The 16,284-nt window shown below is 41.1% G+C and overlaps 2 protein-coding genes across 6 annotated transcripts in view; both read left to right on the top strand.

Annotated features, from left to right (window-relative positions):
- The window catches only part of LOC109903060 (ephexin-1), a 33,121-nt gene extending 32,010 nt beyond the window's left edge, over window positions 1-1,111 (top strand). The window contains exon 13 of the mRNA XM_020499720.2: window positions 325-1,111. Coding sequence (XP_020355309.2) covers window positions 325-512 — 188 coding nt within the window. The 3' untranslated portion in view covers window positions 513-1,111. The remainder of the gene's footprint in view (window positions 1-324) is intronic.
- A 625-nt stretch (window positions 1,112-1,736) lies between these two features.
- farp2 (FERM, RhoGEF and pleckstrin domain protein 2) overlaps window positions 1,737-16,284 on the top strand; it is an 89,932-nt gene continuing 75,384 nt past the window's right edge. For 4 of the 5 annotated variants that reach the window (XM_031838205.1, XM_031838204.1, XM_031838206.1 and 1 more), the window contains exons 1-2: window positions 1,737-1,843; window positions 11,272-11,520. In XM_031838205.1, the coding sequence (XP_031694065.1) occupies window positions 11,320-11,520 (201 nt within the window). In that variant the 5' untranslated portion in view covers window positions 1,737-1,843; window positions 11,272-11,319. The remainder of the gene's footprint in view (window positions 1,844-11,271; window positions 11,521-16,284) is intronic. The other variant, XM_031785429.1, reaches the window with a different exon arrangement.

Raw genomic sequence — 16,284 nt, 5'->3', positions numbered from 1 at the left:
TTTTGGACCATCAGAAGAAGGTTCCATGCTAGTTAGTATTCTAACTCCTCATTCTATGATAGTTATTCTCAAGGTGTATTCCTTCTACATAGTTTTTCCTTGCCACTGTGCTTCTGCTTGCCCTTTGAGGTATAGGGTATAGGCCGGTTTACTGTAAAGCACTTCAGGACAATTTCCTGTGGATGTAAAAAGGGAAATATAAATCAATGTGATTTTACAGGTTAATTAGCTTTTTCCAATCTCAATACTGCTTGTAATCATGTCTTGGAAGTCGATCTTCATACCCCCCCCCCCCCCCACTAACAACATGTCTCGCTATCGCAGGTTTCCTAGAGGGCAGGAGACTTGTGGACGGTGAGCGGGGCTGGTTCCCAGATTACTGTGCGGTGCAGGTCACCAATGAGTACGTCCAGAGAAAACACCTCAGGCAGCGCTACCATGTTTTACAGACTGCCAACCGCATCCTGAACAGACGGCACACTGTTCCCCAGGCAACTGCCTGCTTCAGATAGAAAGGTCTTTCTGAATGAGGTCTGCATCTCAAATGGCACCCTATCTATCCCTTATATCAGGGCGTTCACAATAATTAGACGGTTGATAAACTGAATTAGGTTAGTTTCAAATGGGGTTGGAGTGAAAACCTACAGGAGGGTAGCTGTCCAGGAACAGGGTTGGAGAGCCCTGGTGTAAACCTACAGGAGGGTAGCTCTCCAGGAACAGGGTTGGAGAGCCCTGGTGTAAACCTACAGGAGGGTAGCTCTCCAGGAACAGGGTTGGAGAGCCCTGGTGTAAACCTACAGGAGGGTAGCCATCCAGGAACAGGGTTGGAGAGCCCTGGTGTAAACCTACAGGAGGGTAGCTCTCCAGGAACAGGGTTGGAGAGCCCTGGTGTAAACCTACAGGAGGGTAGCTGTCCAGGAACAGGGTTGGAGAGCCCTGGTGTAAACCTATAGGAGGGTAGATCTCCAGGAACAGGTTTGGAGAGCCCTGGTGTAAACCTACAGGAGGGTATCTCTCCAGGAACAGGGTTCGGGAGCCCTGGTGTAAACCTACAGGAGGGTAGATCTCCAGGAACAGCGTTAGAAAAGCCCTGGTGTAAACCTACAGGAGGGTAGCTCTCCAGGAACAGGGTTGGAGAGCCCTGGTGTAAACCTACAGGAGGGTAGCTCTCCAGGAACAGGGTTGGAGAGCCCTGGTGTAAACCTACAGGAGGGTAGCTCTCCAGGAACAGGGTTGGAGAACCCTGCATGATGCACTTCTTCTGATCAGGGCCAATAGGGCTCTGGTCAAAAGTAGTGCACTATATAGGGAAAATGTTGCCATTTGGGATGCAGAGGAGATATAACCAGTCACTGTCTTGATGTATTTCAGTCAGTTGTTAATGTTCAGCTTTTAATTTACTCTGAACCTAAGTGTTTATTCTAACTATGTTTCTTATTCTGTTTATACACATTTTATTTAATTGAACTGACATATGACAGAATATTATTACATTATAACTTACTGCAATTTAATTATTTATGAAAATAAACTACATCGTATGAAATTGATTTGATTAATAACCGCAATATTTCTTATAATATTCCATATATCAGATTAACCAATTACAATAACTTCCTTGGTTACTTTTCATCCAATCTAGATTTGTAAAGTAATTCCATAAATTCCCATATTCACCAATCGTAAAGGACCTATCAAATGCAATCTGAACCAATAAGAGAGCGAATTAGTTGTGTTCTGTCCAATGACAAAGTGTCTTGTGGCTTCGAGCTTTTCCCGGAGACCCATCCAGTATATCGTATTCATTATTGGAGTTCCAGGATTTCAAGACGAAGGACAGAAGGTACGATCTCTTTTTTTAAACGGATTTATTGTTGCAATTTACTGTTGTTACTTTTTTTGTTGAAAGATTGATTTATCAAATGCACTACAGAAAGATACAAAGTAACCAACGTTCTGAAGTTACTCAATCAGTGGGGAATGCATGTTTTTTTATGTAGGCTTCTCGTCGGTGTAACGTAACTTTTTCTTCGGCATGAATTATAACCAACAGTAAATGTCACTGTTTTCGAGGCTCGTGATTGCTTCTTAGGTTATTTTAACTTGCGCTTTCACAACAATCTCATGGCCACTATAATTAACTTTGATTGCAAAAGCAGCTATAACCAACAGCTATAACTAACTATACGTTAATTTGTTTAACTTTCCCATCGGATATAGTGTTGCATATGTAGATCAATCGCTGATTATTTTTCATTAATGTTTTAATACACATGTGCTTTTTATCGACCACGATGTCAAATGAAATCGTTTTGCACTTAAAATGTCCGGTCGTACGTTGGACCAAATAAAAGTAGCATTTATGGGCGTGGGGGTGGCCAGGGTGCAACATGCAGAATTCATTACAAATCTAATATATTGTAAACATATAAATCCGTAGGAATATGGACAGGGCAGACATGGTTTTGAGTTTATCTGCAACGCATTGAACCACTGACGCAAACTGTCTGAAGAGTAACCGCGAGGCCTCAGGCGGAGGAGCCACTTACTCACTACTAGCGTTACCTGTTGCAGTTCTTTTCACAGAAATTCATATTTTGACTTCATTCATGCGCCATTGTGTTATTCATAGTTAACACGTAGTTAATCAATTGCATTTAGATGTATTGTCAAAACAATGTTTAGCAAAGGCCCAAGTCCTACACAGACAGTGTGGAGAAAGAACACGGCGACACATAATGTAGTAGACTGACTGAGATTTGGGTTAAGAGTTTGAGACCCAAGAGTGCCAACCAACCCTATGCCTTCCCACACAAAAAAATGCCTCAACGGAAATAATTATATCAGAAATAGAAAGGCACTAAAATATAAAACAAAAGGCATGAGGGGAATTTTTTTTCTAAACCTTTTTTTTTATAATAGTTATTTTCAACTAAAATGTACTGAGACTCTAAACCACAATAGTGCTATTTCAGTCCAAACCTTTCTCATCTCAGAAATCAACTCTCAACTGATTGAATGACAGACAGGATTCCTGACAGGATTGGGAAAGGAGATATTGATTTGAATTCATCAAATCAATTCGGTTTAGTCTTAGGACTGATTCCTCACAAAACCCAGACAAAAAAATACAATTATTTTGGGGAATTTTTATTAAATGGATTCCATAGAATAGTCCTCTGGAGGAAGAATCTAAAAGTATAATTATTTTTTAAATCAAAGTTGCCATATTTTTCTTTTACGTGGAACTGACAGCATTTTAACTACTTTGTCTATTTGTATCATATCAGTAAAAAATATAAAATTCCCAGTTTATGCTACCATACAACTTTTGGGTGTGTTTGTAAATTCAATCTGGTGTGTCCAGAGTGCGCTCTGGGTGTTTGTAAATTGAGCATTGTCACATTGTCTGTTTGTAAATTCAGAGCATTTCGCTCTCGGAGCGTTCCCGAACGCATTCTGGATAATGAATTGCGTTGATCTGAACTTTCTGACCTCACAACGGCAGTCACGCACCCACGCTAACTGGCTAATGTTGGCTAGCTTGCTAACTACTTCCAGACAAATGACAGAACACCTCACTCTGACCATTTTACTCTCCCTAGCAGAGGTGGTTAGGCTGCTGTTGTTATCCAGAGCGTTGGTGACTGCAACTGTACCATTGGCGAAAACAATTCATTAGGCTTTTTTGCGAGTTTTACTGACACCAGCCATATTCAACGGGTGTTGAACGTTCGTAGATTCGTCCGTTATTCTGCGCTGTGGAACACTCAAACGAGAGTGCTCTGAAATCCGAGTAGATGGCCAGAGCGAATTTACGAACACACCCTTTATAAGAGGTTTTAAAAATAGATTCTATTTGACTCAAAATTCCATGACTTACAACAGTAAGACATTGTTGGCAGAATAGATGGATGCAGTTCAATGCATGACTAATATAAATTCACCAATACATTTCTTGTTAGTACAAAAAAATGGTGAATTGGTTTGCTAGCTAGCTATGCTGAACTTACGCTAACTAGATAACAGTTGTTCATCTCTTGCTTTTGTAAAGTCACTCTGGCTACTCTGATTTTAGCGCACTATCGTCTGAGTGGCACAGTGCAGAATAACTGATGAATTTATGAATGCTCAACACCTGCTAAATATGACCAGTGTCAGTAAAAGTTGGCAAAAAAAAAGTTGTACAATTGTTTTCAGCAGCACAGTTTGTCACAAAATAACACAAATACAGCCTAGTTAACAACCTCTGCTAGTGCGATTAAAAAAAAAAATAAAAAAAAAATATATATATATATAATTTTTTTTTAAACATTTTTTTTTTTTGTGGTCTGAGTGAGGAGTGTTCTCTAATTTATCTGGAAGTAACTAGCAAGCTAGCCAACTTTAGACAGTTAGCTTGGGTGCTTGACTGCCGTTGTGAGGATCGCTCGGATCAACCCTACTCCTCGGGCAGAGCGTGCAGTGTGCGCTCTGAACTCTCGGACAGGGAAGCGCTCTGAATTTACGAATGACTCGGAGCACACACTGACACACTGGAGGCAGTTTTCGAACGCACCCTTAGTTGTCAAATGTATTTGGCATCGATCAAATAGGTGGGCAGTCAGGCAAGTTCCCATTCAGTTCTCAGAACGTGGGATGGGACAGGCATGCATTGGCAGGCAAGCTGAGGGTTTATCTAATGTTCCCTCGTTAGATTTTCACTCCTCTTGCTCTGGCTTGTATTAGTTGTCCATCTTGTGATTTAACTGCGGAAGAGAGCCTACCTTTTTTATGGTTGTTTGATCAATACGACTGTAATGTTCCCAAATGTAAGAGGACTCCCAAGTGGTATTGACATATTTGCAGAAATCCTTCCAGTATTTTGTAGATTTTGGCTAATGTGTTCTAACGATCTAAAGTCACGCTGTTTTAACTGCCAGTAAACACACAGTCCAGTTCAAAGTGAACGATGACAGGTGTAAAAATATAACTTTAGACCGTCCCCTCGCCCATACCCGGGTGCGAACCAGGGACCCTCTGCACACATTAACAACAGTCACCCTCGAAGCATCGTTACCCATCGCTCCACAAAAGCCGCGGCCCTCAAAGAGCAAAGGGGAACCACTACTTCAAGGTCTCAGAGCAAGTGACGTCACCGATTGAAACGCTATTTAGTGCGCACCAGCTAGCCGTTTCACATCCGTTATACATGTCCAACTGTTGCTATACTGCTAGAGGTGGGTGGTATACCTCATTTTACCATCTACCGTTATTGATGCACATACCGGTTTGGCTTTTTACTTTACCTTCTATAATGGTATTTGAATGTTTAGGTTATTACATGTGAAATGGGGCTACCGAGTGACACTGTGGTCTAAGGTTCTGCATCTCAGTGCTACTACAGACCCTGGTTCGATTTTAAGCTGTATCACAACCGTCCGTGATTGGGAGTCCCATAGGGCGGCACACAATTGGCCCAGCGTCATCCGGGGTTAGGGTTGGCCCCGGGTAGCACTCTCCGGGTTTCCACACAGACGACCACGAGACTGCTTGTGTTCAGTCTCCATGTTGATGACAGTGATGCTGTTTTCACTTCTTATCATAAATCCATTGGTGTTCTATAATTTGTTTCTTATTTCCGCAAATGGCTAGTTTTGTCTTTTCTTAGCAAGTTGGGCCCTAAATCGTGTTAGCCTCTACCGCTAGTAAATGTACTGAGTCAGAGCAAACGTAACTAGCTATACAACCTGATAATACCAGCGATGGTGTCAGATGCCACTCTGGAAATGTAAACAATGCCACTTTAATGATGTTAACATGTATCTTAAACTACTCCTCTCATATGTCTATGTACTGTACCTGTATACCATCTATTGCACTTTGCCCATGTCGCTCGGGCCATCGCTCATCCATATATTTACATGTACAGATTCTCATTCACCCCTTTTTAGATTTGTGTGTATTATGTAGTTGTTGGGGAATTGTTAAATTACTTGTTAGATATTACTACACTGTCGGAACTAGAAGCATAAGCATTTCGCTACACTCGCATCAACATCTGTTAACCATGTATATGCGACTGATTTGATTTGCCCGTAGCGTATATTATGTTAAAAAATATAACTTTAAAATGAGTTAAATCAAAAATGGGAAAATTTGCAATATTTATGTTTTATATTTTTCAATAATCATTAAGTCATGTAAACATTTTATAAAAACAAAAATGACATCAAAATACTACTTGTATTTCCTGGTTGTTTTTTGTTGTTGTCTGGGTTTGATGAGGAACCTTATTGATACTATAGATAATATTAGTCATGTCTCAAGTTCCTTTTGGAAATTATTGTGAGCAATCTACTGAGTAAACGTAATGCATTTTCTACAGAAGTTTGAGAAGGTTTTGTTTGATTATAGAGGGTAAATCAGGGCAGGCCATGATAAGGTGTGTAAGATATCCTAACCATGCCTCATTGATACCTCCTACACACTTGTCACTGTGTGATGAATGGTTGTAAAGTAGTCATTTCCCCTTTTTTATTTTTCTGACATCAAGAGGCTGTGTTTAGCCAATTCATTAGACAGCAATATTTGCTTTTCACTCTATCTCAATTCCAGATATGACCTTTGATTTTGTGTGGGGTTTTTGTATGAGTCACCCAGAAATACCTCCAACCTTCTTAAAGTTCCAATGTAGCTGTTATAAAAACAACAACTCAATATCAAATCCTTTCTAGGTAAAAGTTAAGTAACTTACTGTGATTTGTTTAAAATTTAAAATGGCCAAAAATAATCACAAATAGCTTCCTTAGAAAAGAGCAATTTCTCAAGCAACAATTTCTAAAGCAACAATTTTGCGAGGGCTGTCTAGGAGTTGTCTTACTGAGGAGAGTAAAATGGGAAACTGTTATTGGCTGTTATTGGCAAGAGAGGTTTGGAACCCTCTTCTTTTATTCATGTTTTTTAACTCATTTACCGCCTAGTGATGTCACCAGGCGGGCCAAAAAATTCCATCCCACCAAAACAGGCTGAAATTTCAGGTGTTCTTTTCAAACTGCTCTTACACTAAAAGAGCATGATCATTTTCACAATATTATTCCAACCTCATAGTGGGGAAGTATGTATATATATAAACACAGGAAAATCATGTGTTTGACTGCACTGGGCTTTTAAACATATTTAATGCAGAACCCTGATACCACAACCTTTTTTTAAAAAGAGGTCTAGTCTCTCACCTTTCAAACAGACTGTGTCTCTAACTTTTTTGCCGAATTTTCTTTTATATTTGATAGGTATTACTGGCAACGAAGCCTGTACTTTTATTTCCTGCAACCAACCTAGTCGTGATTGCGGTAATGTATTGTAAAAGTCCTGCCAACCCCGCAGTATAAACATCACCTTACATCTTACCGTCTTGGGCACGTATTAACAAAATCAACTTTCTATTGCTCTCTGACATCAAACTCGCCCTTATCATTTATTAAAAACTATAAACACAAAAACCGCAGTCTGCATGACATCACAGCAGCCTGGTCCAAATAGTAACGTTACATGCTCTATTTTCTGCACCTAAAACCCCATCCATTTTAAAATGTGTTTAGGATAGCTATGTCAGGCCAGGAAACTAAAAGCAACTTTCTCTAAACAATGTTTTGGTTTGCGTTAGCCTGTTAGCTAATGTAGCTATCTAACATTAGCTGGCTAGCCAGCTCGTATTATACCAGAACATATCTGACAATGTTTTGGTTTGCGTTAGCCTGTTAGCTAATGTAGCTATCTAACATTAGCTGGCTAGCCAGCTCGTATTATACCAGAACATATCTGACAATGTTTTGGTTTGCGTTAGCCTGTTAGCTAATGTAGCTATCTAACATTAGCTGGCTAGCCAGCTCGTATTATACCAGAACATATCTGACAATGTTTTGAGTTTAACTTTTTATTCACCATAAAATAAATTAAATAAATAATAAATTAAGACATTACAAGGTAATTATGTAAAAAAAAATATGAGCTGTTAACTTACTGTTGTGAGTGTGAAGAAATGAATGCAGAGGATTCCTGTCGGATTTAGAGCTTGCTCTCGCAACGATTGCAACAAGAGGGTCCAACTTGGCTAGCCCAACCAAACAAGTGTGCTCGCTTACTCCCTTAAAAAGACCTTCGCTTGGAAAAACGAGAAAGAAAAGCTGAAATGATACCGCTTGTCCATTTTGAGCCCCGTAGTCAGAGTTGATCTAAAATAACTCAAGAAATCTGTCATTCATTTTTAATTTTTTTGCTGGAGAAATCTTAGTCGCGCAATCTACATCTAACTAAGATGTTTGGTGCAGCAATTTCCAATGTGCATGAAAGTGGTCTCTTGTTGAATGACAAACTTTATTGAAGAATCCCTACTGCTGACCTATTAGATTTTGGCTCAACTTCGGCTTGCCTCCAGGAAATTGTATGCAGCTGAAATACCCTCACTGAAGTCCAAAACAAACAAAAACATCACAAAATGTAATCAAAATATATATATATATATATATATATGCGCACAAACTAGAGGTCGACCGATTATGATTTTTATCAACGCCAATACCAATTTATTGGACGACCAAAAAAGGAGACACCGATTAATCGGCCGCTTTTTATTTATTTGAATTTTCTAATAAAAAAAACATGTATTTATTTGTAATAATGACAATTACAACAATACTGAATGAACACTTATTTTAACTTAATATAATACAACAATAAAATAAATTTAGCCTCATAAATAATGACACATGTTCAATTTGGTTTAAAAAATGCAAAAACAAATTGTTGAAGTAAAAGTGCAATATGTGCCATGTAAAAAAGCTAACGTTCTCATGTTCTGAGCAAGGAACTTAAACATGTGAAAGTTGGTGGTTCCTTTTAACATGAGACTTCAATATTCCAAGGTAAAAGGTTTTAGGTTGTAGTTAATATAGTATTTATAGGACAATTTCTCTCTATACCATTTGTATTTCATATACCTTTGACTATTGGATGTTCTTATAGGCAGGTTAGTATTGCCAGTGTAACAGTATAGCTTCCGTCCCCCTCCTCGCCCCTACCTGGGCTCAAACCAGGAACACATCGACAACAGCCACACTCGAAGCAGCATTACCCATCGCTCCACAAAAGTCGCGGCACTTGCCGAGCAAGGGGAATAACTACTCCAAGTCTCAGAGCGAGTGACGTTTGAAACACTATTAGCGCACAGCCAGCTTACTAGCTAGCCGTTTCACATCGGTTACACCAGCCATTAGGCTGATAGGCTTGAAGTCATAAACAGCGCTGTGCTTGCGAAGAGCTCCTGGCAAAACGCACGAAAGTGCTGTTTGAATGAAGCCTGCTGGTGCTTACCATCGCTCAGATTGCTCTATCAAATCATAGACTTAATTATAACATAATAACACACAGAAAAACGAGCCTTTGGTCATTATTATGGTCGAATCCGGGAAATTATCATTTTGAAAACAAAACATTTATTTCAGTGAAATACGGAACCGTTCTGTATTTTATCTAAGGGGTGGCATCCATCAGTCTAAATATTCTTGTTACATTGCACAACCTTCAATGTTATGTCATAATTACGTAGAATTCTGGCAAATTAGTTCGCAATGAGCCAGGCGGCCCAAACTGTTGCATATACCCTGACTCTGCGTGCAATGAACGTAAGAGAAATGACACAATTTCACCTGGTTAATATTGTCTGCTAACCTGGATTTCTTTTCGCTAAATATGCAGGTTTAAAAATATATACTTCTGTGTATTGATTTTAAGAAAGGCATTGGTGTTTATGGTTAGGTACAGTCGTCCAACGATTGTGCTTTTTTCGGAAATGCTCTTTTGTTAAATCATCCCCCAGCGTTGCATTGATTATATGTAATGCAGGACACGCTAGATAAACTAGTAATATCATCAACCATGTGTAGTTATAACTAGTGATTATGATTGATTGTTTTTTTACAAGATAAGTTTAATGCTAGCTAGCAACTTACCTTGGCTTCTACTGCATTCGTGTAACAGGCAGGCTCCTCGTGGAGTGCAATGAGAGGCAGGTGTTTATAGCGAACTAGTTAACTAGTTAACTGTAAGGTTGCACGACTGGATCCCCCGAACTGACAAGGTGAAAATCTGTCGTTCTGCCTCTTAACAAGGCAGTTAACCCACCATTCCTAGGCTGTCATTGAAAATAAGAATGTGTTCTTAACTGACTTGCCAAGTTAAATAAAGGTACACATTTTTTTTTCAAATCGGCAAAATTTGCGCCCAAAAATACCAATTTCCGATTGTAATGAAAACTTGAAATCGGCCATTCCGATTAATCAGGCGACCTCTAGCACACTCTACCGACCTGTTTCAGCTGGGACCCCTTTAGCCTCTGTAATCCAAATGTTAGCAATGCTAACAAGTACATGTACAATGCCAGAATGCTAATGAAATGCAAACCTTTTCACAGTGTCCGACCTAAACTATTTGCAAAAATGCTACTCCCAGTTTGCTGCACGGACAAAACAAATATTAGACAGCAAGGCTCTTGATCCCGGAGGGGATTCTCTGCTGTTAGGCTTTGAAGTGGAGCTTGGTTTTTGGAATACGTTAACATTTTAGACAGTCAACTTAATAGTTATACGATATCTAGCTGGTAAACATTTAGTTGTGAATTCCGTACTGTAACTAGATCACCTGGCGTGTGCTGCACAACAATGAGAGACTCACAAGGCCCTGGTCTTTCGTCGTTGTGTACTTGTAAACAAACATCATGTGACTGGGGAGTACTGGTAAGCTTCATAATGAAAACTGTGGCAGGTGAGATGAAGAATGCCATCTTCATCTTCTAACGTATTGCACAAGTTGACTGCAGGTATTTACTTAAACTACAAATATTCAAATGTGTATATATAAATAATAACTTTCAATAAATAGATTCAATAGTATTGGAAAACCCTCCCTTGGCAATACCCAGATACCCCAATGTATATGGTACACTGCCCAAGTCTAATAAACATTGGCCAATACATTTTCACCCAATTCTTTCTCTCTCTTCAGTGGTAAACAGTTTGACATGTTGATTTGACCACTGCATCAAACATACTTGTATCCTTTGTTGTCAAGCAGAGATGCCACCTGCCTGAGACTGATTTATCCTGAGGCCTGAAGATCCTTCATTCTAGAAGCCTATTTACATTAGTTGCCGCCTTTTGCAGCACACCACAGATTTGAAACTTTTCTATTTACTTTGTCCTTAACTTGAACTGTTCTGAATGTCTGTTTCTGCAGGAGTGAGTGACCCAGTGGGCTGGTTGGTGTGCGGGGAGAGCCGCAGCTATGGGTGAAATGGAGGGCTCCTACAGGGCCATACAGACCCCTGGCACCCGGCTGGGGGCCCAGTTCAATGCTGGGATCAGTACCTTGGAGCCGGGCCAGAGCCTCAGTGATGCCTTGAGCCCCGGGGGTAGGAGCCCAGGCAGGGGACTACAGCTCAGGGTCCAGGGCCTGGACGACACCCAGGAGTTTTACGACTTGGAGGTGAGTTGCCCGTAGAATTACTAATTCGCGTTGCGGTCATGCTAGTTCTTGACGACTCTTTATTAATCTTCGGAAGGGGTAGTTGGATACCACTTGTAGAACAGATCCACACAGCTTCATTACATGGTCATAATTAAATAAATCAAACCTATCTTTTGTTACATTTACGGGGAGATCAAAATGCAATGCACGTCTTTCTGTTGGTCAGAAAAAAATCCCATTGCAACAGTATCTTTCCTAATTTGTTAAGTAAGAGAAGCCGTTCTGTAGCAGAGGCACAACATCAGAGCACGTCGTTCCCAAAGTCCCTGACTCGGGTGGTGACAGCTGCCACATGGCTTTGGTCCACAAATCCCTTCCCACCCCCCTTTAAGACCGCTTACTGTTGGGATGCCCTGGTGTTACTTTAGTCTGATTAACACTATAGAGTTCAGCTGTGCTGGGATGCCCTGGTTTTACTGTATTCTGTTTTACACTATGGAGCTGGGATGCCCTGGTTTTACTGTATTCTGTTTTACATTATGGAGTTGGGATGACCCTGGTGTTACTGTATTCTGTTTTACACTATGGAGCTGGGATGCCCTGCTTTTCACTGTATTCTGTTTTACACGAGCTGGGATGCCCTGGTTTTACTGTATTCTGTTTTACACTGGAGCTGGGATGCCCTGGTTTTTACTGTATTCTGTTTTACACTATGGAGTTGGGATGCCCTGGTTTTTACTGTATTCTGTTTTACACTATGGAGCTGGGGTGCCCTGGTTTTACTGTATTCTGTTTTACACTATGGAGCTGGGATGCCCTGGTTTTACTTTAGTCTGATTAACACTATATAGTTCAGCTGTACTGGGATGCCCTGGTTTTACTGTATTCTATTACTTTTAATGCTACTGTTAGTCACTATTGTCCCTACTGTGGCTGTGATCTATGCCTCGCTTCCCTGTGTTTTGGCTGTTTGGTGTAGCCCGGTCAGTGAGGTGTGGTCATGACTGCAATATGATGGCCACATTTCCTTACCTGTTCCTTTCCACCTGACCAAGACATCTATCCTTCCTGTACTTTGATGTTCCTTCAGTCTGTGCTGACTCCTCTTCTCTCTGGCTCGTAGTCAGGTCACAGCACACTGTCAAGTTGAGCATACAACGACTTCAATTAGGCCTCTCCCAAATACTGTCAGGAAAACTGTAAATCACTATGGAGAGATGGAAGAGCGAGAGGGAGCATGTGTTTGTCACTTTTCTTTACACGTGTGAGCACGGTTTTACAGTTCACACACAAGACTATGGCTATGAGGCAATGCCATAGCTGTATATTTGAGGAGTTTGGGTTTTCTACTAAAGAGGTTTTGTTTTTGTTAGTCCAGTTGTCACTCAAGTATGACACATGACTTTAGCTCCATATACTTTTTCTAGCCTGTAACTCCAGAGATGCTACTGGTAGGCCAGCATTTTGTATCATGGGGGGGGGGGACACTGGCTTTTGACCCTGTCAATAGTCAAGGCCACCACTGAAATCTAATGCATGGTTACTCTCTAGTGTCTCCTACTCAAGCTACTGGTTATTAAAATGAACTCTGGCTAAGGGAGCTTTACCCTGCTAATTATACCAGGACATAATAGAAGTAATAATAGATTGGGTTCTGATGGACTGGCTCTTAGGCCTTAGATAATGATTTGCTGCTGTCTTGCATAATGTTTTCGTTCCCCACTTCTCTTGTATTTGTGGCTGGTTTGCTGTCTGTTTATCCTCTGTCTACCTGGGTGGCTGATTTAGCTGGCTCTGCCTGGCTTGGTGGTTGGTTGGGCTGGCTGTCTCTCTGGCTTGGCGTGTGCAGGACCTCATTCACTAGGCTAATAGGAAGTGATGAGGAAGTCACTACATCACGCCACGTTTCCTGCTCTCTGGAGGGAGAAAATCCATCCAAGTAGAGTTTCCACTATGAATTAACACTGAAGGACTCTGAGTCGGTTACCACTAGGGCTGTTGCAGTGACCATATTACCGCCACACTGGCGGTCACGAGTCTTAAAGGCAGTCAAATTCCACGTGACTGTTTATTCTCCATAATTAGGCTTCTCCAAGCTCTGATGCTGCTGATGCTGCTGATGGTCATTAGTAGCCAACCAAACTTGCTAACTGCCTGGTACAGCCAGTGTCTGACATCAATGCAAATGAATCAAACACGTTTTGAGAGCCGGTGAGCTCATGTTGCGCAACATTTCTATAGGCTATGCAATTATGAGAGAGAAGAGTGATGGCCTCTATTAAAAAGAGGAGGATCCCCATCAGCTTTCAATGGGCTAGGTCTACTATATTTATTTATTACGGCCACAAAACGGGAATGCTGCCAGGAAATTGGAGGCATTATAAAGTTGTTAAATTGTGAATGAGAGACTGATGAAGTGTGTGCAAACGGCTCAAAAAGAACAATGCGGAGGTCATGTTTTCCATTGAACTTCAAGTCGTTAGTTGCATCATGCAGCTTTACAATGTATTAAATGTTCAACAAAACACAAAGCCCAATGTTTGTATCACAGCTAAAGTTGCATAAATAACTCTAAATTAAGCATATAAGGATACCTATTTCCTGGCTTAACTGCTCAATACAGACTAGCTGCATGTGTGCACTCCCTCATCGTTTGGAGACAATATCCTTTACAGTTTATTCAGCTGTGTTCAATTGTTTTCTTCATACTATAAAATAATGCCATGTCATTCTAAGCAAATATTTTCATGGGGACACTGCTGAGACAATATAACAACCATGACCCAGATTATTTATTTTTATTGAACCATTATTTAACTAGGCAAGTCAGTTAAGAACAAAATCTTATTTACATCAACGGCCTACCCTGGGCAAACCCTCCACTAACCCGGACAATGCTGAGCTAATTGTGTGCAGCCCTATTGGGACTCCCAATCACAGCCGGTTGTGATACAGCCTAGGATTTGTCAATTATGTCTGAGTGTCGGTAGTGTTCCCCTGTCTATCTGTAAATGGGGTGGGGGTCTTGTTTGCTTAATATAAGGAATTTAAAATCATTTTTTACTTTTGATACTTTAGTATATTATAGCAATTACATATTAATTTTCTTTTGATACTATTTCAAACCAAATACTATTAGTCAAGTAGTATTTTACTGGGTCACTTTTTTTACTTGAGCCATTTTCTATTAAGGTATCTTTACTCAAGTATAACAATTGGGTATCCCCCCCCCCCCCCACCCCACCACCTCTATCTGCTCAGTGACATGGGGTGGGATACTAATGAAGCTCTCGAAGACAGAATGTCCCTCTCTAAAAGTGTAGTTCATTCTTCTAAACTTGTAGTTTCCTAACGTGCCTTTGACTTTCATTTAAGATGTGTTTTGTAGTAGAGAGGGGGAGGTGGGGAGGAGAGGGGGGTGGGGGAGGGGAGGAAGGGAAGAGAGGGGAGAGAGGGGAGAGGGGGGGAGAGTTTCTAGATGTTTCTACATGTTTCTAGAAGTGTATATGTAGTAATGATTTATCCAAAAGTAGGTATATATATGTATGTCCTCGTTGACTAATAATTCATATAAATCTAGATTTGTGCTTTTAATTTTGTTGCCGATTTAAACCCTACCGATGAGGATATGATGAACACTGCTTTTAATACTCTACTCTTTATAGCTACTATAGCTTGTAATTTTAATCTTGCTTGAAATTTTCCCATGTGGACTTTGTGCATAAATAGATACTAAATTGCAGTGTTTGATGTTTCAAATTGCTGTGCCCTTCAACAAACTGCCATCCTCCACACATCCAACCAGGGCTTCGATGTTCTGAGTACTGCCTCTGGTCTGGTCCACAGCTGCAGGTAGCTGGTATGGTCAATGTCAGCACAGTCACACATTAGCCTGTATGGTTCTTGTCCAGGGCTCCAGGCCCCTCCTACACCTAGAGCAACAGGAGAAAGCCCATCCTTGTGGTGTCTGGCCAGGAAGGCAGGGCAGGGAACACAGGGTTCTTTTATCCAGCCAGCCCCTCTCTTTACTGACCTCCACTTCTCAGCTCTCTACTCCAACTCACCATGCAAGTAGGGGGTGAAGGGGTGGGCTGTGGAACCAAGTGGTGTGATAATGCGGGACTGGGGAGGTGGGGTGGACTGGGGGGGGGGGGTAGCTCAGCATGCGGGAGGGACAGGGAGGTGGGGTAGACTGGGTCTAGCTCAGCAACTGGGACTGGAAAGGGACGGGAGGGACAGGGAGGTGGGGTAGACAGGGCTAGCTCAGCAACTGGGACGGGAGGGACAGGGAGGTGGGGTAGACAGGACTAGCTCAACGTTAGCAAACAAGTACATAAATAGTGAGGTTGACATCCAAGTGGGGGGACTCAGAGGAGGGGGAGGAGAGAGGGGCAGCCTGTGTTTTTTTTAAAGACCAGTTGTGTCTGAGTTTGGGGCCATAGAGGAAGGGGGGGGAGGGGATGAACTCAAGAGTGAAGCTGCTTAGAGAAGCCCCACAGGACTTGTTGCCAAGGAATTTCAACAACTGATAATTTAAATTTTTTACCCGTTCAGTGACAGACTCAGCCCAGAGAGGAGAGGCTGTTCCAGTGTTCCAGTATTGATTTCATGAGTTTCTTGTTTTGTGAAACCAGCAGAAGTTTATTTAGGACATGCAGTATGTGTTGGTAGAAAGTGGAACTCATAGTATATAAAAGCACGTGTTGTGAGTCACATGAAGATTCTGCTTGAGTTGTTTAATCTGTTTTGTTCCAATTTTTATTTGAGTTCAGTTCACCCATG

Source organism: Oncorhynchus kisutch, linkage group LG13 (genome assembly GCF_002021735.2).
Source record: "Oncorhynchus kisutch isolate 150728-3 linkage group LG13, Okis_V2, whole genome shotgun sequence".
NCBI lineage: Eukaryota > Metazoa > Chordata > Actinopteri > Salmoniformes > Salmonidae > Oncorhynchus > Oncorhynchus kisutch.
This window is presented reverse-complemented; position numbering and strand designations above follow the sequence as displayed.